This window comes from Oncorhynchus gorbuscha, linkage group LG01, assembly GCF_021184085.1.
Source record: "Oncorhynchus gorbuscha isolate QuinsamMale2020 ecotype Even-year linkage group LG01, OgorEven_v1.0, whole genome shotgun sequence".
Classification (NCBI taxonomy): Eukaryota; Metazoa; Chordata; class Actinopteri; order Salmoniformes; family Salmonidae; genus Oncorhynchus; species Oncorhynchus gorbuscha.
The window spans coordinates 96,761,781-96,783,627 of record NC_060173.1 but is presented as its reverse complement, the minus strand read 5'-3'; the positions used below and the strand labels follow the sequence as shown (position 1 = coordinate 96,783,627).

Here is a 21,847-nt window from a genome sequence, read left to right as displayed (position 1 = left end):
GAACGGAACGATAGAGAGAAGAGAGAGAGGGAGGGAGAGAGAAAAAGGGGAACGAACCTAAAAAGACCAGCAGGGGGAAAACGAACAGAAGGAAAAGCAAAATGACAAGACAATATAAGACAAAACATGACAGATACAGTGAATTATAAGTTAAATAATCTGTCTGTAAACAATTGTTGGAAAATTGACTTGTATCGTGTACAAAGTAGATGTCCGAACCAACTTGCCAAAACTATAGTTTGTTAACAAGCAATTTGTGGAGTGTTGGAAGAACATGTTTTAATTACTCCAACCTAAGTGTATGTAAACTTCCGACTTCAACTGGTTATAGGGCAGCAGCCTCTAATGTGCTAGTGATGGCTATTTAACAGTCTGATGTCCTTGAGATAGAAGCTGTTTTTTAGTATCTTTTTAAAAAAATTATTTTTTAATTTTACCCCTTTTTTCTCCCCAATTTCGTGGTATCCAATTGTTGTAGTAGCTAATATATTGTCTCATCGTTACAACTCCCGTACGGGCTCGGGAGAGACGAAGGTTGAAAGTCATGCGTCCTCCGATACACAACCCAACCAGCCATACTGCTTCTTAACACAGCGCGCATCCAACCCGGAAGCCAGCCGCACCAATGTGTCGGAGGGTACACCGTGCACCTGGCAACCTTGGTTAGCGCTCGGCCCGCCACAGGAGTCGCTGTTGCGCGATGAGACAAGGACATTCCTACCGACCAAGCCCTCCCTAACCCGGACGACACTAGGCCAATGGTGCGTCGCCCCATGGACCTCCCGGTCGCGGCCGGTTACGACAGAGCCTGGGCGCGAACCCAGGGACTCTGATGCAGTACAGCGCCCTTAACCACTGCGCCACCCGGGAGGCCGTTTTTTAGTATCTCAAGCCCAGCATTGATGCACCTGTACTGACCTCACCTTCTGGATGATAGTCTTGGAGGGCAGGTAGTTCGCCCCCGGTGATGCGTTGGGCAGACCGCACCACCCTCTGGAGAGCCCTGCAGTTGCGAGCGGTGCAGTTGCCGTACCAGGCGGTGATACAACCCGACAGGATGATCTCAATTGTGCATCTGTAAAAGTTAGTCAGGGTTTTAGGTGCCAAGCTACATTTCTTCAGCCTCCTGAGGTTGAAGAGTTGCTGTTGCGCCTTCTTCACTACACTGTCTGTGTGGGTGTATTATTACAGTTTATCAGTGATGTTTACACCGAGGAACTTAAAGCTTTATACCTTTATACCTGCATGGCCATGTAGCCATATGTTAACAGGGAGTACAGGAGGGGGCTGAGCAGCACACCCTTGTGGGGCCCAAGTGTTGAGGATCAGCGACGTGGAGGTGTTGTTTCCTACCTTCATCACCTGGGGGCGGCCCGTCAGGAAGTCCAGGACCCAGTTGTGTGTTTGTACTTTATGTCCTCCTACATGTTTCTGCTTAAGCAAGTGTGTGAAAGCCCCCAGAGTGGGGGGGGGGGGGGGGGTCCTTCAGTGTGTACAGCAGGGGGGGTTTATTGTGCTCAGACAGCACTCAGAAGGACCCCTGCATGCACACTATGCTCCCTGGATTCAGCTTATTTATCAATGCAAAGCAGTACTTTTATGAGCCCTCACATAACTTCTAATGCTACTGTGTGTACACGGAAGACCTACAGTGAACTGGACCGTGTCAAGAGAGAGAGAGAGAGAGAGAGGCAGAGAGAGAAAGAGAGAGAGAAAGCACGCAAATTGAGTGAAAGAGGGGATGGGAGGGGCAGTGAAAGAAGGAGTGAGCGAGAGAGTGTGAAACAGGGAGGGAGAGAAAGGTGCATGGAGTGTGGAACAGAACACAGAAAGTGTGTGAGAGAGCGAGAGAGAGAGAATGTGAGGCACGGAGAGCGTATGTGAGTGTCTGTGCGAAAGCAGAAACAGCACACAGTGGAATACTGCTCAGTAACTGACGGCTGAAGTGGGAACTTCCTAATAATCCGGGGACCTGAAGAACCTGACACTTGTCAAATAGGAAAGAAAACAATGTAGGCTCTGATGAGTCTGGATTAAAGGGCTGAAGGAATAAGGAAGAAAAAGAGGAAAAATGGAAGAAAAGTAGAGGAATGTTTTTAGGGTGACTGTTTTTCCCAAACTAGGATTTTCCATCCATCACATCTGGCAAAACTCGTCTCCCTCCCAGCTCAGAGGACGGAGCTGGCTGGAAGTGTGTGTGTGTGTGTGTGTGTGTGTGTATGTGTGTGAATGTGTGTGTGTGTGTGACTGAGAAAGAGAGAGAGATAGTGTGTGTGACACCTGTCGTCACTCATCAGGCTTCTGAATCATTTCCATAGCACACACAGCTGTAAACCCTAGCAGGAGCAGCAAAGACACCTGAGGATTATCTGACACACACACACACATCTCATGTCTAATCTTCTCCATCGCTAAGATGACGTAAGGATTTAACCGAGCAATCGGTGCCATCTGACAGTGTGGATACCTTTCTCACCAAACTGGCGTGCTAGAGTTGAGCACAGTCTAACGATTCTACTTTCCTGAATCCAAATGGATTCAACCTCTGATCAACAGGTGATAATGTGGACCTGAGAAAAGGTTTGAATGTGAGAACTAGAGCTTAGGGTAATTGCTCTCTGGTTTGGGATACTTGCAACAGAGCGAAAGTCATAGACCTCTATTGTTCTGTGGCGTTTTTTGACACGTTGCTCTGAGCACGATGATGGAGACCATGTGGAGACTTTTAAGGACCCGACACATCCCTATTGCTCCTCTCTTGTAAGAGACCTGTAGGAGTAAGTGTGTTGTTATAAGTAGTGCTTAAGGTGTGCTGGAGGTGTATGGGAACTGACATAATGAACCTGCACGGGAACGGATCAGAGTTGATCTCGTCTGCTGTCAAAGCTGTAACTATTCCGCCCTTTAACCCTGAACCTTGGCTTCCCGGGTCAGAGGGACTTCTGGGAAATGGAGGCAGGAATTTTTCAAACGGGTGTAACAGGAATGAAGACGCCGATGTGAATTACTTTCCGTCAGGCAACTGGACTCATGGCATCAGGGGTTACAGTGAAGAAGGGAGGATCCTGGCATCATCGCTGTGTGCAACGGGGATGACGGCAGTGGACAAGAACTGGGCAGCGTTGCTGATCCTGGCGGTAATCGCCGTTACAGTGACGGGTAACATCCTGGTTATCATGGCTGTGTCTCTGGAGAAGAAGCTCCAGAACGCCACCAACTATTTCCTGATGTCGCTGGCCGTCGCTGACATGCTTCTGGGGATCCTGGTCATGCCCGTCTCCATGGTCACCATTCTCTATGGTGAGTGCGTTCCAGCTCAAGTTCAAAAACGTAATTGTCCCATTGTTTGATTAACAATGGAAATGTGTCTTTGGCTTCCAGACATATGGGCTCAGACAAAGCATGCAGACATACAGGCTCAGACACAACATGCAGACATACGGGCTCAGACACAACATGCAGACATACAGGCTCAGACACAGCATGCAGACAAACGGGCTCAGACACAGCATGCAGACATACGGGCTCAGACAAAGCATGCAGACATACGGGCTCAGACACAGCATGCAGACATACGGGCTCAGACACAGCATGCAGACATACGGGCTCAGACACAGCATGCAGACATACGGGCTCAGACACAGCATGCAGACATACGGCTCAGACACAGCATGCAGACATACGGGCTCAGACACAACATGCAGACATACGGGCTCAGACACAACATGCAGACATACGGGTGTCTTTTTCTGGTGACGTGATGATCAATGTTTGACTGCCATTTTGACAAATTAAAACATTCTTGCTCTTATCCACAATCTTTTCATGTAGAATAGCTTACCCGCAGAGCCTACAGTACCTGCACTGTAACTGCGAGCTGTTGGCTAGCACGCAGGTGCCAAGACCAGAGTAGTCACAGTTGCTATTTAAGGCAACAGTTTTTGGGACAAAAGTTGAAAATGCGATGGAAACACATTGAACATTAGATTTATATGCGGTACATGAAAACTTAAGCAAAAAAGCATGTCATCATGCACTGATGTTTATCTGCAACAAGTCAGTTTGGTGGAAACACCACGAGTTGGAAAATTACATAATTTCTTTATGCAGATTTTTGAATATTTGGATGAAAATATGTTGCCAATTGGATTGAAACATAGCTACAGCTCTAGTTTCTTGGTTTTGCTTAAATCATGAGATGGAGAACATACAGCCGTCTTCTGACAACTGTTGATCTAGGGGAAGATGTGTTTCATATAATCCCCTTACCCTCAGACCTTCACTCTTTAGACTGTCTTTATGAGAGGAAGATTGCTCCCTTGGTAAAAGTGTAAGTAATCCCCTGGATGATGGACTTGAGACATGTAAAGAGAGAGAGAGAGAGAGAGAGAGAGAGAGAGAGAGAGAGAGAGAGAGAGAGAGAGAGAGAGAGAGAGAGAGAGAGAGAGAGAGAGAGAGAGAGAGAGAGAGAGAGGAGAGAGACAGAGACAGAGACAGAGAGAGAGAGAGAGAGAGAGAGAGAGAGAGACTTTGACTTTTGGTCTTTCTTTATTGAAACATTCTTAATTCATTTAAAACTCACCCCCCCACTCCTAAAATAAATAACAAACAAAAAATAAAATAAATAAATAAATAAAAATACACAAAAACCCTCTCCTACAACCGTATATCCAAAACATCTTCCCCAGCAATACAGACAGCCCCCCCAACACACCATATCTCCTCAAACATCTCCACACATTTGATCATTTTATAGAACTCAAACTCAACCCTAAGGCGCGCAGAGACCATCCCATGAAACAGTAGTAAAGGGTCTGTTATCCCCCCACCTTTGACCCTGTTCCTCCTTGTTAGCCAAATAGCTAACTTTGCCTGAGCAAACAGAAAATTCAACAAAACACATTTTTCTTTCTCCTTACTCGAATACCTGTATCCCATTATAAACATCCCAACAGCAAAAACCACCCCCAACCTGTCACACAGACATTCCAACAGAGACATTAATGGCATTAACCTGGTGCACACAGAAAACACATGAATTACAGTTTCTTTCATTTGACAGAAAGGACACCCCTGCCCAATTCCCGGATCAACCCGTGCCAACCAGCTGTTAGTGGCCAGGGCTCCATGAAGAACCCTCCACTGGAGGTCCCCTGACCTCTTTGGTACTGGGGGTTTGTAGAGCCCCCTCCATCTAAAACCCACCATACTCTCCGCCCCACATACCCCCTGCCACTGATGTGCCTTCACTCCTGTTAGGCTTCTAAAGCTCCTCACCTTAACACAGAGGTTGTAGAGGGCTTTACCTCCCACCCCCTCAAACTCCCCCAGGCTCGGAGTGTTAAAATCTAACAAGTCCTCCAGACCCCCTTGCCAGTCTCCAGTCTCTGCCGTCACCTGCAGTGGCGGGAACATTGGTGGCCCCTCTCCCTTTGGCCTCTCAAACACCCCCCTTACCGGCTCAGACAGTGCCTCCTGGACCTCCTCCAGGAATCTCTCCAGCAGCCTAAGAGACGTTATTCCTGTTTGTTGCGCCAAGACCTCCGGGGTTTTCCACCCCTCCTCTCTCAGCAGTCTCAGGTCACCCAGCCTTTGTAAACCCCCTGCCATCAGTTGCCTCTGCAGGGTGGCCGACTGAACCGATCTCAAAGGGATGGCTGGGTTGTGGAAGATGGGCTCCTCCCACACCCACTGCCCAGGCTCCACACCCTCTTCTCGTGTGGGCCTTAGCAGCTGCCAGGCCCTCAGCACCGCAGAGTAAAACTCTGAGAGACCTGCTGTACTCAGCCTCTCCAGCTTCATGAGGAACAGCTGCCGGTCCAACCCTAATCCGCCAGCTCTCCTCAGCAGCGCGCATGCTGGTTCCCTCCAGCCAACATCAGTGTGGTACAGCAGTCTCTGCACCGCCTTTAGTCGGAAAGCAGCCATCCTGCTCTCCAGTTCCACCAGGCCCTGTCCTCCTTCGTGGACGGTCATGTACAAAACTGCTGCCTTCAGCCAGTGATGTCCCGACCAAAAAAGTCCACCAGCTTGCGTTGCAGGTCTGCAAGCAGACCAGCGGGGGGTTGAGGACAGCCAGTTTATGCCACAAGGAAGATGCCACCAGGTTGTTGATTATCAGCACCCTCCCTCTATATGACACTTGGGACAGGAGCCACCTCCACCTGGCCAGTCTTGACACCACTGCCTGTGTCAGCCCCTCCCAGTTCTTGCTGACCCACCTCTCCGAGCCCAGGTACACCCCCAACACTTTAAGCCCTTCACAACCCCACTGCAAACCCCTGGAAGCAGAGGAGGAGCCCTATCCCCCATGCCCCACATAACAGAGCTTTGCTCTTTCCCCAGTTTACCTTAGCTGATGAAGCTCCCTCATACACCTTCAGACTGGTCTCTAGTTCCTGCATATCTTGCCCATCCCTGACCATCACAGAAACATCATCTGCATATGCTGAGACTGCAATTCCTGTCACCACATCCATGCCTGTCCAGCACACTCCCCGCAGTCTCCTGCGTAGCAGTCCTAAAAAAGGCTCAATGGCTAGTGTGTACAGCTGCCCAGATAGAGGGCATCCTTGTCTAATGCCCCGTCTCACCCAGACTGGCCTACTGAGCCCCCTCCCACCTTAACCATACATGACGCCCCAGCATACAACAGCTTCACACAGGTCACAAAACTCTTCCCAAACCCAAACACAGACATCACATTAAACAGATACTCATGATCCACTCTATCAAAAGCCTTCTCTTGATCTAAAGAGACCAGTCCAAAGTTCACATTAGAACCTCTCGACAAGTCCAACATGTCCCTAATCAAGAACAAGTTGTCCGTGATTGAGCGTCCCGGTACACAATATGTCTGGTCCTTGTGTATTATAGAGTCCAGATGGGACTTCAGTCTGTTAGAGAGGACCTTGGCAAAAATCTTGTAGTCCGCACAGAGTAATGCCACAGGCCTCCAGTTCTTAAGTTCACACAAGTCCCCTTTTTTGGGCAAGAGAGTCAGAGCCGCCCGACGGCAGCTCATCGGCAACTCTCCTACCCCGACGCATTCTTGCAACACGCAAAAGAAATCCTGTCCAATTGTTCCCCAGAATTTTTGTAAAATTCCACTGGAAGTCCATCAACCCCGGGTGCACGACCGGGGGACATCTGGGTTACTGCCTCTGCCAGTTCATGTGACAACAGAGGAATGTCCATTTCATCCCTCTGTGCCTGAGAGAGCTTAGGGAGTCCTGCAAACAAGACCTGAGCACACATAGGATCACACATTTCTGCCCTATACAATTCAGTATAAAACTCCACAGTCCGCTCCCGCATCTCCCCCACCACAGAGGTCACCCGCCCATCAGACAGCCGTAGACAATGCATACCCTTGGCTTCACTGCTCTGTCTTTCCAAACCAAAGAAGAAGGAGCTGGGAGCATCCATCTCCTTGAGCATGGAGAACCTAGCTCTTACAAGTGCTCCCTTTGCTTTAACCTGGAAAAAACTGCCCAGGTCCCTACGTAATTCGGCTAAGTTAGCCTGGAGGCCTACATTGCCTTGCCCCACCATCTCTACCTCCATCTCACTAATACACCGCTCTAGTTCCCCCAATACTCTCCTAGCCTCTGAGGATGAGAGAGCTGTGTACTGTTGACAGAAAAGCCGAATTTGCACTTTCCCCACATCCCACCACTGACTCAGAGACTCATACTCCTCTCTTCGCTGCCCCCATCTTTCCCAAAAAGTCTGGAAACCTGAGCAAAAAGTGGCATCTTGTAAGAGCTTTACATTGAACTTCCAATAAGATGCCTGCCGGGGCCCTGGTGAAATAGACAGCCGAGCCATGGTTATGTGGTGATCCGAAAACCCCACTGGGAGAATGGTAGCACCCAGAAGCCTATTGCTCTGATTCCTGGACATGTAAAAACGATCAAGTCGAGCTGCACTCACCCTAGCCCCAAAAACCTTCACCCACGTATACTGTCTTGTGTTTGGATGTTTAGTTCTCCAAACATCCACTAGGTCAAACTGATTAAAGATGTCCCTTAACACTCCCACTGACACTGAATGAGGCTCTTCCCCATTTCTGTCTTTTGTAAAATCCATTGTACAGTTCCAGTCACCTCCGATCACCAGCGTCTCCTCAGGCGCTACTTGTGAGAGTTCCTGTCTAAGACTCCCAAATAGAACCCCTCTTTCTCTCCCTGTGTTAGGCGCATACACATTTATAAAGACAAAACACATGTTGTTAATTTCTGCTTTAACAACAAGCAACCTACCCCTACACACCTCCTTTGAGGAGCAAATTTTTACAGCCAGACCCGGTGCAAAAAGGACTGCCACCCCTGCACTAAGATTTGTCCCATGGCTCAACACACTTGCCCCTTTCCACCAGAGCCCCCAATCAACTTCATTCACCACATCACTATGCGTCTCCTGCAGAAACAACACCTGTACTTGTTTATGTTTTACATATTCACTCAACACACTCCTCTTTCCCGCATCTCTGGCGCCATTTATATTGAGCGAGCCTACCCGAAGAGTCTCCATAAGAAGTGGGAGAAAAGCCAGCAGAGAAATAGACCAATAGCAAAGCTCAAAAAGCCCCAGTGTCAGTAAGAAATTAAACATTTAAACAGTGTCTGAAGGTAAACCTTTACGCACTGTTGTGACCCACTTCCTCAACCTAAACCGTTTCTTGGGTGAGAGGACACCATGCCCCTCATTTCTCATAGCATGTTGTACTGATCTTACAAACTTTCTAGGATCAGGAAAAAAGCCTCAAGATTAACTTTTTCCCCTTAGTCTCATTCAGGAACCTTGTCAGTTCTCTCAATGTGTACTTAGACCCCTCTGGTTGACTGGCTGTCAGCTCCGGGCCAATTGAAGAGGAGTCTGAAAAAATACCTCCTCATCCTCTTCCTCAGACTCACTTTCCTCCTCTTCTCTATCTCCCACCCTGACCACCTGCCCTTTCTCTCTGGTTAGGGCCTCACCCACAGCAACAGGCAACATTTCCATGGTGCCTTTGTCCACACCCTTTTCTTTTTCCTCTTGACACCCTCCTCCTCCTCCCCTAATCTCTTACACTTCCCCACTATACTCTCCTCATCCACTAGAATAAACTGACTAGACGCAGTATCATCTGCACCACCCTCCATAGCATGACTAGGGCCAGCCTCAGCTACAACACCCTCCATAGCATGACTAGGGCCAGCCTCAGCTACAACACCCTCCATAGCATGACTAGGGCCAGCCTCAGCTACAACACCCTCCATAGCATGACTAGGCCCAGCCTCAGCTTCCCCACCATCTCTAGCCTGACTAGACCCAGCCTCTGCTTCTCCACCATCTCTAGACTGACTAGGCCCAGCCTCATCTACACCACCATCTCTAGACTGACTAGGCCCAGCCTCTGCTGTCTGCATCTCCTTACCCCCTGCATTTTGACCTCGATTTCCCCCCCTTGCGCTCGTACCCTCCCCTTGTCTATGGCCTTTATGTGGGCACGCAAAGCTCTTGTGCCCCAAATCCCCACATTCAAAACACCGTAGACTATCTGTGCTGGCAAAACCTGCATAGAGCCCCTCCCCATGCCTCACTTTAAAATGCACATTTAGCTGTTCCTCATTATTGTTCAGAAACATAAACACTTGCCTCCTGAATGAAACAACGTGCTTAACGGCATCTGCCTGAAAACCTGCTGACAGTACACGGAAACCGCTAGCAAACTTACCAAAACGACTCAGCTCTTTCCTAATTTGATCATCCGTAATAAACGGAGGCAAATTTGCCACTACAACTCTTGTTGAAGGGGTAGAGAGAGGTGAAATTGACACCAACACATCCCTTACAAATATTCCGCTAGCAATTAGCCTACCGACCAAATTAGCCCTTTTCATGAACACAACCACAGCCTTGTTCATTCTAGAAGCAGAATGTATAAACTCAGCTCCTACCTGTTCACCGACCGTGAGCAGAACCTCCTCCACCTTAACTCCGTTCTCAGGAACACACCTGAATCCATGCTGCATCGACAGCGTCTCCTGCGCGCTAGGCTGAGAAGCCATTGCGCACACTAGACCTTGCAACCCCCCGGAACGTTACTCTGTCCTCTTCCACCCTAACTTTGAAAAAAAAACTTTGGATACCGCTAAAAACAAATATTGCATTAACCCTCCACCATAGAAAATAACATGTAAAGAAAAGAATAGAATCAAGAAAGTTAGTTAGGATAGAGCTTTCCACACCAAACACTCAAACTCCAAAAAACACCCAGCATGCACCGAGAGAGAGAGAGAGAGAGAGAGAGAGAGAGAGAGAGAGAGACTATAACTATTTGTACATTGTATATATATATATATAATATGACATTTGTAATGTCTTTACTGTTTTTAAACTTCTGTATGTGTAATGTTTACTGTTAATTTTTGTTGTTTTTCACTTTATATATTCACTTTGTATGTTGTCTACCTCACTTGCTTTGGCAATGTTAACACATGTTTCCCATGCCAATAAAGCCCTTGAATTGAATTGAATTGAATTGAGAGAGAGAGAGAGAGAACAATATAAAGAGAAGGAGAGAAAGAGACAGATACAGTAGGCAGAGAGAGGGGGCAGAGAGAGAACAATATAAAGAGAAGGAGAGAAAGAGACAGATACAGTAGGCAGAGAGAGGGGGCAGAGAGAGAACAATATAAAGAGAATGAGAGAAAGAGACAGATACAGTAGGCAGAGAGAGGGGGCAGAGAGAGAACAATATAAAGAGAAGGAGAGAAAGAGACAGATACAGTAGGCAGAGAGAGAGGGGAGAGAGAGAGAGAACAATAGAAAGAGAAGGAGAGAAAGAAACAGATACAGTAGGCAGAGAGAGGGGGCAGAGAGAGAACAATATAAAGAGAAGGAGAGAAAGAGACAGATACAGTAGGCAGAGAGAGGGGGCAGAGAGAGAACAATATAAAGAGAAGGAGAGAAAGAGACAGATACAGTAGGCAGAGAGAGAGGGGAGAGAGAGAGAGAACAATAGAAAGAAAAGGAGAGAAAGAAACAGATACAGTAGGCAGAGAGAGAGAGAGAGAGAGAGAGAGAGAGAGAGAGAGAGAGAGAGAGAGAGAGAGAGAGAGAGAGGAGAGGGAGAGAGAGAGAGAGAGAGAGAGAGAGAGGAGAGAGACAGAGACACACAGAGAGAGAGAGAGAGAGAGAGAGAGAGAGAGAGAGAGAGAGAGAGAGAGAGAGAGAGAGAGAGAGAGAGAGAGAGAGAGAGAGAGAGAGAGAGAGAGAGAGAGAGAGAGAGAGAGAGAGAGAGAGAGAGAGAGAGAGAGAGAGAGAGAGAGAGAGAGAGAGAGAGAGAGAGAGAGAGAGAGAGAGAGAGAGAGAGAGAGAGAGAGAGAGAGAGAGAGAGAGAGAGAGAGAGAGAATATAAAGAGGAGAGAAAGAGACAGATACAGTAGGCAGAGAGAGGGGAGAGAGAGAACAATAGAAAGAGAAGGAGAGAAAGAAACATATACAGTAGGCAGAGAGAGAGAGAGAGAGAGAGAGAGAGAGAGAGAGAGAGAGAGAGAGAGAGAGAGAGAGAGAGAGAGTGAGAGAGAGGAGAGAGATAGAGAGATACAGGAGAGAGACAGAGGAGGAGAGAGATAGAGCGAGAGAGAGAGAGAGAGAGATAGAGGAGAGAGACAGAGACAGAGAGAGAGAGAGAGAGAGAGAGAGAGAGAGAGAGAGAGAGAGAGAGAGAGAGAGAGAGAGAGAGAGAGAGAGACAGAGAGAGCAATATAAAGAGAAGGAGAGAAAGAGACAGATACAGTAGGCAGAGAGAGGGGAGAGAGAGAGAACAATAGAAGGAGAAGGAGAGAAAGAAACAGATACAGTAGGCAGAGAGAGAGGAGAGAGAGAGAGAGAGAGAGAGAGAGAGAGAGAGAGAGAGAGAGAGAGAGAGACAGAGAGAGCGAGAGAGAGGAGAGAGAGAGAGAGATAGAGGGGAGAGAGAGAGGAGAGAGATAGAGAGAGATAGAGGAGAGAGACAGAGGAGGAGAGAGATAGAGCGAGGAGAGAGATAGAGAGAGATAGAGGAGAGAGACAGAGAGAGAGAGAGAGAGAGAGAGAGAGAGAGAGAGAGAGAGAGAGAGAGAGAGAGAGAGAGAGAGAGAGAGAGAGAGAGAGAGCAATATAAAGAGAAGGAGAGAAAGAGACAGATACAGTAGGCAGAGAGAGGGGAGAGAGAGAACAATAGAAAGAGAAGGAGAGAAAGAAACATATACAGTAGGCAGAGAGAGAGAGAGAGAGAGAGAGAGAGAGAGAGAGAGAGAGAGAGAGAGAGAGAGAGAGAGAGAGAGAGAGAGAGAGAGAGAGAGAGAGAGAGAGAGATAGAGCGAGGAGAGAGATAGAGAGAGATAGAGGAGAGAGACAGAGACAGAGAGAGAGAGAGAGAGAGAGAGAGAGAGAGAGAGAGAGAGAGAGAGAGAGAGAGAGAGAGAGAGAGAGAGAGAGAGAGAGAGAGAGAGAGAGAGACAGAGAGAGAGAGAGACAATATAAAGAGAAGGAGAGAAAGAGACAGATACAGTAGGCAGAGAGAGGGAGAGAGAGAGAGAAACAATAGAAGGAGAAGGAGAGAAAGAAACAGATACAGTAGGCAGAGAGAGAGAGAGAGAGAGAGAGAGAGAGAGAGAGAGAGAGAGAGAGAGAGAGAGAGAGAGAGAGAGAGAGAGACAGAGAGAGCGAGAGAGAGAGAGAGAGAGAGAGAGATAGAGGGGAGAGAGAGAGAGAGATAGAGAGAGATAGAGAGAGAGACAGAGGAGAGAGAGATAGAGGAGGAGAGAGATAGAGAGAGATAGAGAGAGAGACAGAGAGAGATAGAGGAGAGAGAGAGAGAGAGAGAGAGAGAGAGAGAGAGAGAGAGAGAGAGAGAGCAATATAAAGAGAAGGAGAGAAAGAGACAGATACAGTAGGCAGAGAGAGGGGAGAGAGAGAGAGAACAATAGAAGGAGAAGGAGAGAAAGAAACAGATACAGTAGGCAGAGAGAGAGAGAGAGAGAGAGAGAGAGAGAGAGAGAGAGAGAGAGAGAGAGAGAGAGAGAGAGAGAGAGAGAGAGAGAGAGAGAGAGAGATAGATAGAGGAGAGAGACAGAGACAGAGAGAGAGAGAGAGAGTCAGAGAGAGAACAATAGAAAGAGACAGATACAGTAGGCAGAGAGAGAGAGAGAGAGAGAGAGAGAGAGAGAGAGAGAGAGAGAGAGAGAGAGAGAGAGAGAGAGAGAGAGAGAGAGAGAGAGAGAGAGAGAGAACAATAGAAAGAGACAGATACAGTAGGCAGAGAGAGAGGGAGAGAGAGAGAGAGAGAGAGAGAGAGAGAGAGAGAGAGAGAGAGAGAGAGAGAGAGAGAGAGAGAGAGAGAGAGAGAGAGAGAAGGGGGGGTGGACTGTGTGTAGCGTTTGTTTGGCTAAGGTTAGAAACTTGGTTTGTGCTCAGCTATTTAGCCAGACACGGGTAGAGTTCATACCAATCAAGCAGCAGCAAAACTAGAGTCAGATGGCATGAGAATGAGCCTCAGCAGCTTCCTCTCAGACACGACCACACACAGAACAAAACAAAGCCATGTCATTATCTGCTGTCAGAGAACCAGATGTGTGATAGCAGGGCAACAGGTCATTCACAGACGGAGAGAGACAAGCGGAGGAAAATAAACAAGTGGTTTCGAGAGGCGAAAAACAAGCGATGGGAATGACAGAGTTCCTGATGCTTCAATCAAGGGAGGGACTGGGAGAGAAACATCAGAGAGAAGAGAGGGAAGAGACAGGGGGTGAGAGGGACGAGACAACAGTCTCGTTTATACCTGATGCTAACATAGCGGGAGAGGTGGTTGTCCTGGCACCACACTGCCAGTCCTCTGACCCCCTCCCTATAGGCTATCTGACCCCTTCCCTATAGGCTGTTTCATGATTGTTGGTGATCAGGCCTACCACTGTCGTCAGCAAACTTAATGATGGTGTTGGAGTCGTGTTTGGCCATGCAGTCGTGTGTGAACAGGGAGTACAGGATTAGACTAAGTACACACCCGTGAGGGGCCCCCGTATTGAGGATCAGTGTGGCAGACGTGTTGTTGCCTACTCTTACCACCTGGGGCCGGCCCGTCAGGAAGTCCAGGATTCAGTTGCAGGGGGATGTGTTTAGTCCCAGGGTCTTTAGCTTAGTGATGAGCTTAGTGGGCACTATGGTGTTAAACGCTGAGCTGTAGTCAATGGACAGCATTCTCACATAGGTGTTCCTTTTGTCCAGGTGGGAAAGGGCAGTTTGGAGTGCGATTGAGATTGCGTAATCTGTGGATCTGCTGGGGCGGTATGTGAATTGGTGTGGGTCTAGGGTGTCCGGGAGGATGCTGTTGATGTGAGCCATAACCAGCCTTTCAAAGCACTTCATGGCTACCAACGTGAGTGCTCCAGGGCGGTAATCGTTCAGGCAGGTTACCTTCGCTTCCTTGGGCACAGGGACTATTGTGGTCTGCTTGAAACATGTAGGTATTACAGACTCGGTCAGGGAGAGGTTGAAAATTTCAGTGAAGACACTTGCCAGTTGTTCCGTGCATGCTTTGAGTACACATTCTGGTAATCCGTCTGGCCCCGGGGCTTTGTGAATGTTGACTTGTTTAAAGGTCTTGCTCACATCGGCCACCGAGAGCATTATCACACAGTCATCTAGAACAGATGGTGCTCTCATGCATGCTTCAGTGTTGCTTGCCTCGAAGCGACTTGTAAGATATCCAGACACAATGCATGCCTGACTACCTCCTGAGGTTGTCTACACCCATCTAAGAACCTTAAAAGGCATAATTGGCATTAATTCAATTTAAACAGTCATGGTCCCCTGAAGGTTTTATCTTGTTCTCGGTTTGCTACAGAAATGTTTCCAATAACATTTTTAAAATGTTCTTAGAACATTGTGTCATGGTTTCCTTGAGGTTTTTGTCTAGTTGCGGTAAAAATGCAGTAAATCTACAAGAAGCTCTGCATTTTTAGAGTTAAATGAAAGTGTTCATGGACAGTATGTTAGGGTACAGTGGTGTTCCCTAGGGTAAAAAAAACAGTCACAAGTACACTTCACACTATACACTATATATACAAAAGTATGTGGACACCCCTTCAAATGAGTGGATTTGGCTGTGATATCGAGTACACAACATGCAATCTCCATAGACACACATTGGCAATAGAATGGCCGTACTAAAGAGCTCAGTGACTTTCAATGTGGCACTGTCATAGGATGCCACCTTTCCAACAAGTCAGTTTGTCAAATAACTGCCCTGCTTGAGCTGCCCCATTCAACTGTAAGTGCTGTTATTGTGAAGTGGAAACGTCTAGGAGAAATAACGGACTCTGGAGCAGTGGGAACCCGTTCTCTGGAGTGATGAATCATGCTTCATCATCTGGCAGTCCGACTGAGGTTCATACAGAATTATTTTTTTGAGAGTGGTGTGGAAAAACTTTATTGGCCTGCAAAGAGCCCTGACCTCAACCCTTTTGAACACCTTTGGGATGAATTAGAACATTTACTGCGAGCCAGACCTAATCGCCTAACATCAGTGTCCGTCCTCACTAATGCTCTTGTGGTTGAATGGAAGCAAGTCCCTGCAGCAAAGTTCCAACATCCAGTGGAAAGGCTTCCCAGAAGAGTGGAGGCTGTTATTGCAGTGAAGGGGGTACCAACTTCATATTAATGCCAATGATTTTGGAATTAGATGTTCGACAAACAGGTGTCCTCATACTTTTGGTCATGTAGCGTATGAACTCACTTGGTACAGTTCGGTACCTTGCAGGTACAATGTGACATTTTCTACGCAATATTTGTAATATAAGGTACGATCATCCCAGCGATTTGATGTTTGAGGGCAATGCACAACCATCAGTGAAAGTGTTGTAGCAGTTTAAGTGTTTCGATGCTTATGCCGATGCAAGTCAAGCTCTTCTTTTGACACTGTTTGTTCTGCAAACTTTGTAAGAGAATGTGTCAGTAATGAGTTGCACTGTAAAGCGGTTATTGTGCTTTTTCCAGTAACTCAATGGAAACTTGTTACCAGTGTGAATTTGTAATTTCCTACCTGAAAACAATTTGTCAGTAAGTTATTGTAAATTCACAATAACTTACTATCAAAATGTTGCCAGTAACCTACAGGCAACTTGCTTCCACTATCAATACATGCCAGTAACTTACTGTGGCTTCACTGACTCTTCTGTTGATAACATGCAACGTTACTTGCTGATTGGCAGCAGACCCTGAAAATTGCGTACTATGTCACAAATGTACAGATATGTGCACCACGTCATTGCTCTCGCTCTGCTGTGGATGCATGATGTGCCGCTTGCTAACTGTCACTCATATATCACTGCACCTGTACATAGCCCATCTATAAATAGCCCAAACAACTACCTCTTCCCCTACTGTATGTATGTATTTATGTTGCTCCTTTTTGCACCCCAGTATTTCTGCTTTGCCACTCATCTTCTGTCAAATCTACCATTCCACTGTTTTACTTGCTATGTTGTAATTACTTCACCACCATGGCCTATTTATTGCCTTTACCTCCCTTATCTCACCTCATTTGCTCACATCGTATATAGACTTATTTTTCTACTATATTTGTCATGTTTTGTCATTTATTATCATGTCTTGTCCCTGTGCTTCCCATTCTATTAGTTTCCCTCTGCTGGTCTTATTAGGTTCTTTCCCTCTTTCTATCCCTCTCTCTCCCCCTCCCTCTCTCACTCTCTCGCTCTCTCTTCTCTCTATCGTTCCGTTCCTGCTCCCAGCTGTTCCTATTCCCCTAATCATCATTTAGTCTTCCCACACCTGTTCCCGATCCTTTTCCCTGATTAGAGTCCCTATTTCTCTCCTTGTTTCCCGTACCTGCCCTGTCGGATCCTCATTTATAATTCACCGTGCTGTGTCTATGTTTTGCCCTGTCGTGTCGTGTTTCCCTCAGATGCTGCGTGGTGAGCAGGTGTCTGAGTCTGCTAGGTTCAAGTGCCTTCCCGAGGCAACCTGCAGTTCTCGATCAAGTCTCCAGTCTGTTCTCGTCTTTACGTGTAGTATTATGCTTTTTGTTTTGTAAAGTTTATTCTGGATTAAATACTCTGTTTTCGCCAAGTCGCTTTTGGGTCCTCATTCACCTGCATGACAGAAGGATCCGACCAAGGAATGGACCCAGCGACTACAGACGCTCGTAACACTGCCGTCGAGATCCAAGGAGCCATGCTCGGCAGACACGAGCAGGAATTGTCTGCTGCTCGCCATGCCGTGGAGAGCCTGGCCGCTCAGGTTTCCGACCTCTCTGGACAGTTCCAGAGTCTTCGTCTCGTGCCACCTGTTACTTCCTGGCCTGCCGAGCCTCCAGAACCTAGGGTTAATAACCCACCTTGCTACTCCGGGCAGCCCACTGAGTGCCGCTCCTTTCTCACCCAGTGTGAGATTGTGTTCTCTCTCCAACCCAACACATACTCTAGAGAGAGAGCTCGGGTTGCTTACGTCATTTCACTCCTTACTGGCCGGGCCCGAGAGTGGGGCACAGCTATCTGGGAGGCAAGGGCTGATTGTTCTAACAATTACCAGAACTTTAAAGAGGAGATGATTCGGGTTTTTGACCGTTCAGTTTTTGGTGGGGAGGCTTCTAGGGTCCTGGCTTCCCTATGCCAAGGTGATCGATCCATAACGGATTACTCTATAGAGTTTCGTACTCTTGCTGCCTCTAGTGACTGGAACGAGCCGGCGCTGCTCGCTCGTTTTCTGGAGGGACTCCACACAGTGGTCAAAGATGAGATTCTCTCTCGGGAGGTTCCTTCCAGTGTGGACTCTTTGATTGCTCTCGCCATCCGCATAGAACGACGGGTAGATCTTCGTCACCAGGCTCGTGGAAGAGAGCTCGCATCAACGGTGTTTCCCTGCTCCGCATCGCAACCATCTCCCTCCTCTGGCTCTGAGACTGAGCCCATGCAGCTGGGAGGTATTCGCATCTCGACTAAGGAGAGGGAACGGAGGATCACCAACCGCCTGTGCCTCTATTGCGGATTTGATGGACATTTTGTTAATTCATGTCCAGTAAGAGGCCAGAGCCCATCAGTAAGCGGAGGGCTACTGGTGAGCGCTACTACTCAGGTCTCTTCATCTAGATCTTGTACTACTATGTCGGTCCATCTACGCTGGACCGGTTCGGGTGCTACATGCAGTGCCTTGATTGACTCTGGGGCTGAGGGTTGTTTCATGGACGAAGCATGGGTTCGGAAACATAACATTCCTTTCAGACAGTTAGACAAGCCTACGCCCATGTTTGCCTTAGATGGTAGTCATCTTCCCAGTATCAGATTTGAGACACTACCTTTAACTCTCACAGTATCTGGTAACCACAGTGAGACTATTTCTTTTTTGATTTTTCGTTCACCTTTCACACCTGTTGTTTTGGGTCATCCCTGGCTAGTATGTCATAATCCTTCTATTAATTGGTCTTGTAATTCTATCCTATCCTGGAACGTTTCTTGTCATGTGAAGTGCTTAATGTCTGCCATCCCTCCCATTTCTTCTGTCCCCACTTCTCAGGAGGAACCTGGCGATTTGACAGGAGTGCCGGGGGAATATCATGATCTGCGCACGGTCTTCAGTCGGTCCCGAGCCAACTCCCTTCCTCCTCACCGGTCGTATGATTGTAGTATTGATCTCCTTCCGGGGACCACTCCTCCTCGGGGTAGACTATACTCTCTGTCGGCTCCCGAACGTAAGGCTCTCGAGGATTATTTATCTGTGTCTCTTGACGCCGGTACCATAGTGCCTTCTTCCTCTCCGGCCGGGGCGGGGTTCTTTTTTGTTAAGAAGAAGGACGGTACTCTGCGCCCCTGCGTGGATTATCGAGGGCTGAATGACATAACGGTTAAGAATCGTTATCCGCTTCCCCTTATGTCATCAGCCTTCGAGATTCTGCAGGGAGCCAGGTGCTTTACTAAGTTGGACCTTCGTAACGCTTACCATCTCGTGCGCATCAGAGAGGGGGACGAGTGGAAAACGGCGTTTAACACTCCGTTAGGGCATTTTGAGTACCGGGTTCTGCCGTTTGGTCTCGCCAATGCGCCAGCTGTTTTTCAGGCATTAGTTAATGATGTTCTGAGAGACATGCTGAACATCTTTGTTTTTGTCTATCTTGACGATATCCTGATTTTTTCACCGTCACTCGAGATTCATGTTCAGCACGTTCGACGTGTTCTACAGCGCCTTTTAGAGAATTGTCTCTACGTAAAGGCTGAGAAGTGCTCTTTTCATGTCTCCTCCGTTACTTTTCTCGGTTCCGTTATTTCCGCTGAAGGCATTCAGATGGATTCCGCTAAGGTCCAAGCTGTCAGTGATTGGCCCGTTCCAAGGTCACGTGTCGAGTTGCAGCGCTTTTTAGGTTTCGCTAATTTCTATCGGCGTTTCATTCGTAATTTCGGTCAAGTTGCTGCCCCTCTCACAGCTCTTACTTCTGTCAAGACGTGTTTTAAGTGGTCCGGTTCCGCCCAGGGAGCTTTTGATCTTCTAAAAGAACGTTTTACGTCCGCTCCTATCCTCGTTACTCCTGACGTCACTAGACAATTCATTGTCGAGGTTGACGCTTCAGAGGTAGGCGTGGGAGCCATTCTATCCCAGCGCTTCCAGTCTGACGATAAGGTTCATCCTTGCGCTTATTTTTCTCATCGCCTGTCGCCATCTGAGCGCAACTATGATGTGGGTAACCGTGAACTGCTCGCCATCCGCTTAGCCCTAGGCGAATGGCGACAGTGGTTGGAGGGGGCGACCGTTCCTTTTGTCGTTTGGACAGACCATAAGAACCTTGAGTACATCCGTTCTGCCAAACGACTTAATGCCCGTCAAGCTCGTTGGGCGTTGTTTTTCGCTCGTTTCGAGTTTGTGATTTCTTACCGTCCGGGTAGCAAGAACACCAAGCCTGATGCCTTATCCCGTCTGTTTAGTTCTTCTGTGGCTTCTACTGATCCCGAGGGGATTCTTCCTTATGGGCGTGTTGTCGGGTTGACAGTCTGGGGAATTGAAAGACAGGTTAAGCAAGCACTCACGCACACTGCATCGCCGCGCGCTTGTCCTAGTAACCTCCTTTTCGTTCCTGTTTCCACTCGTCTGGCTGTTCTTCAGTGGGCTCACTCTGCCAAGTTAGCTGGTCATCCCGGTGTTCGAGGCACTCTTGCGTCTATTCGCCAGCGATTTTGGTGGCCGACTCAGGAGCGTGACACGCGCCGTTTCGTGGCTGCTTGTTCGGACTGCGCGCAGACTAAGTCGGGTAACTCTCCTCCTGCCGGTCGTCTCAGACCGCTCCCCATTCCTTCTCGACCATGGTCTCACATCGCCCTAGACTTCATTACCGGTCTGCCTTTGTCTGCGGGGAAGACTGTGATTCTTACGGTTGTCGATAGGTTCTCTAAGGCGGCACATTTCATTCCCCTCGCTAAACTTCCTTCCGCTAAGGAGACGGCACAAATCATTATCGAGAATGTGTTCAGAATTCATGGCCTCCCGTTAGACGCCGTTTCAGACAGAGGCCCGCAATTCACGTCACAGTTTTGGAGGGAGTTCTGTCGTTTGATTGGTGCGTCCGTCAGTCTCTCTTCCGGGTTTCATCCCCAGTCTAACGGTCAAGCAGAGAGGGCCAATCAGACGATTGGTCGCATACTACGCAGCCTTTCTTTCAGAAACCCTGCGTCTTGGGCAGAACAGCTCCCCTGGGCAGAATACGCTCACAACTCGCTTCCTTCGTCTGCTACCGGGTTATCTCCGTTTCAGAGTAGTCTGGGTTACCAGCCTCCTCTGTTCTCATCCCAGCTTGCCGAGTCCAGCGTTCCCTCCGCTCAAGCGTTTGTCCAACGTTGTGAGCGCACCTGGAGGAGGGTGAGGTCTGCACTTTGCCGCTACAGGGCACAGACTGTGAGAGCCGCCAATAAACGCAGGATTAAGAGTCCTAGGTATTGTTGCGGCCAGAGAGTGTGGCTTTCCACTCGCAACCTTCCTCTTACGACAGCTTCTCGTAAGTTGACTCCGCGGTTCATTGGTCCGTTCCGTGTCTCCCAGGTCGTCAATCCTGTCGCTGTGCGACTGCTTCTTCCGCGACATCTTCGTCGCGTCCATCCTGTCTTCCATGTCTCCTGTGTTAAGCCTTTTCTTCGCACCCCCGTTCGTCTTCCCTCCCCCCTCCCGTCCTTGTCGAGAGCGCACCTATTTACAAGGTACATAAGATCATGGACATGCGTTCTCGGGGACGGGGTCACCAATACTTAGTGGATTGGGAGGGTTACGGTCCTGAGGAGAGGAGTTGGGTTCCGTCTCGGGACGTGCTGGACCGTTCACTCATTGATGATTTCCTCCGTTGCCGCCAGGATTCCTCCTCGAGTGCGCCAGGAGGCGCTCGGTGAGTGGGGGTACTGTCATGTTTTGTCATTTATTATCATGTCTTGTCCCTGTGCTTCCCATTCTATTAGTTTCCCTCTGCTGGTCTTATTAGGTTCTTTCCCTCTTTCTATCCCTCTCTCTCCCCCTCCCTCTCTCACTCTCTCGCTCTCTCTTCTCTCTATCGTTCCGTTCCTGCTCCCAGCTGTTCCTATTCCCCTAATCATCATTTAGTCTTCCCACACCTGTTCCCGATCCTTTTCCCTGATTAGAGTCCCTATTTCTCTCCTTGTTTCCCGTACCTGCCCTGTCGGATCCTCATTTATAATTCACCGTGCTGTGTCTATGTTTTGCCCTGTCGTGTCGTGTTTCCCTCAGATGCTGCGTGGTGAGCAGGTGTCTGAGTCTGCTAGGTTCAAGTGCCTTCCCGAGGCAACCTGCAGTTCTCGATCAAGTCTCCAGT

General features: G+C 48.3%; 1 protein-coding gene across 1 annotated transcript in view; it reads left to right on the top strand.

Annotated features, from left to right (window-relative positions):
- The first annotated feature begins 1,854 nt into the window (after nucleotides 1-1,854).
- The window catches only part of LOC124027752 (5-hydroxytryptamine receptor 2A-like), a 51,251-nt gene continuing 31,258 nt past the window's right edge, over nucleotides 1,855-21,847 (top strand). Inside the window, exon 1 of the mRNA XM_046340093.1 lies at nucleotides 1,855-3,300. Coding sequence (XP_046196049.1) covers nucleotides 2,823-3,300 — 478 coding nt within the window. The 5' untranslated portion in view covers nucleotides 1,855-2,822. The remainder of the gene's footprint in view (nucleotides 3,301-21,847) is intronic.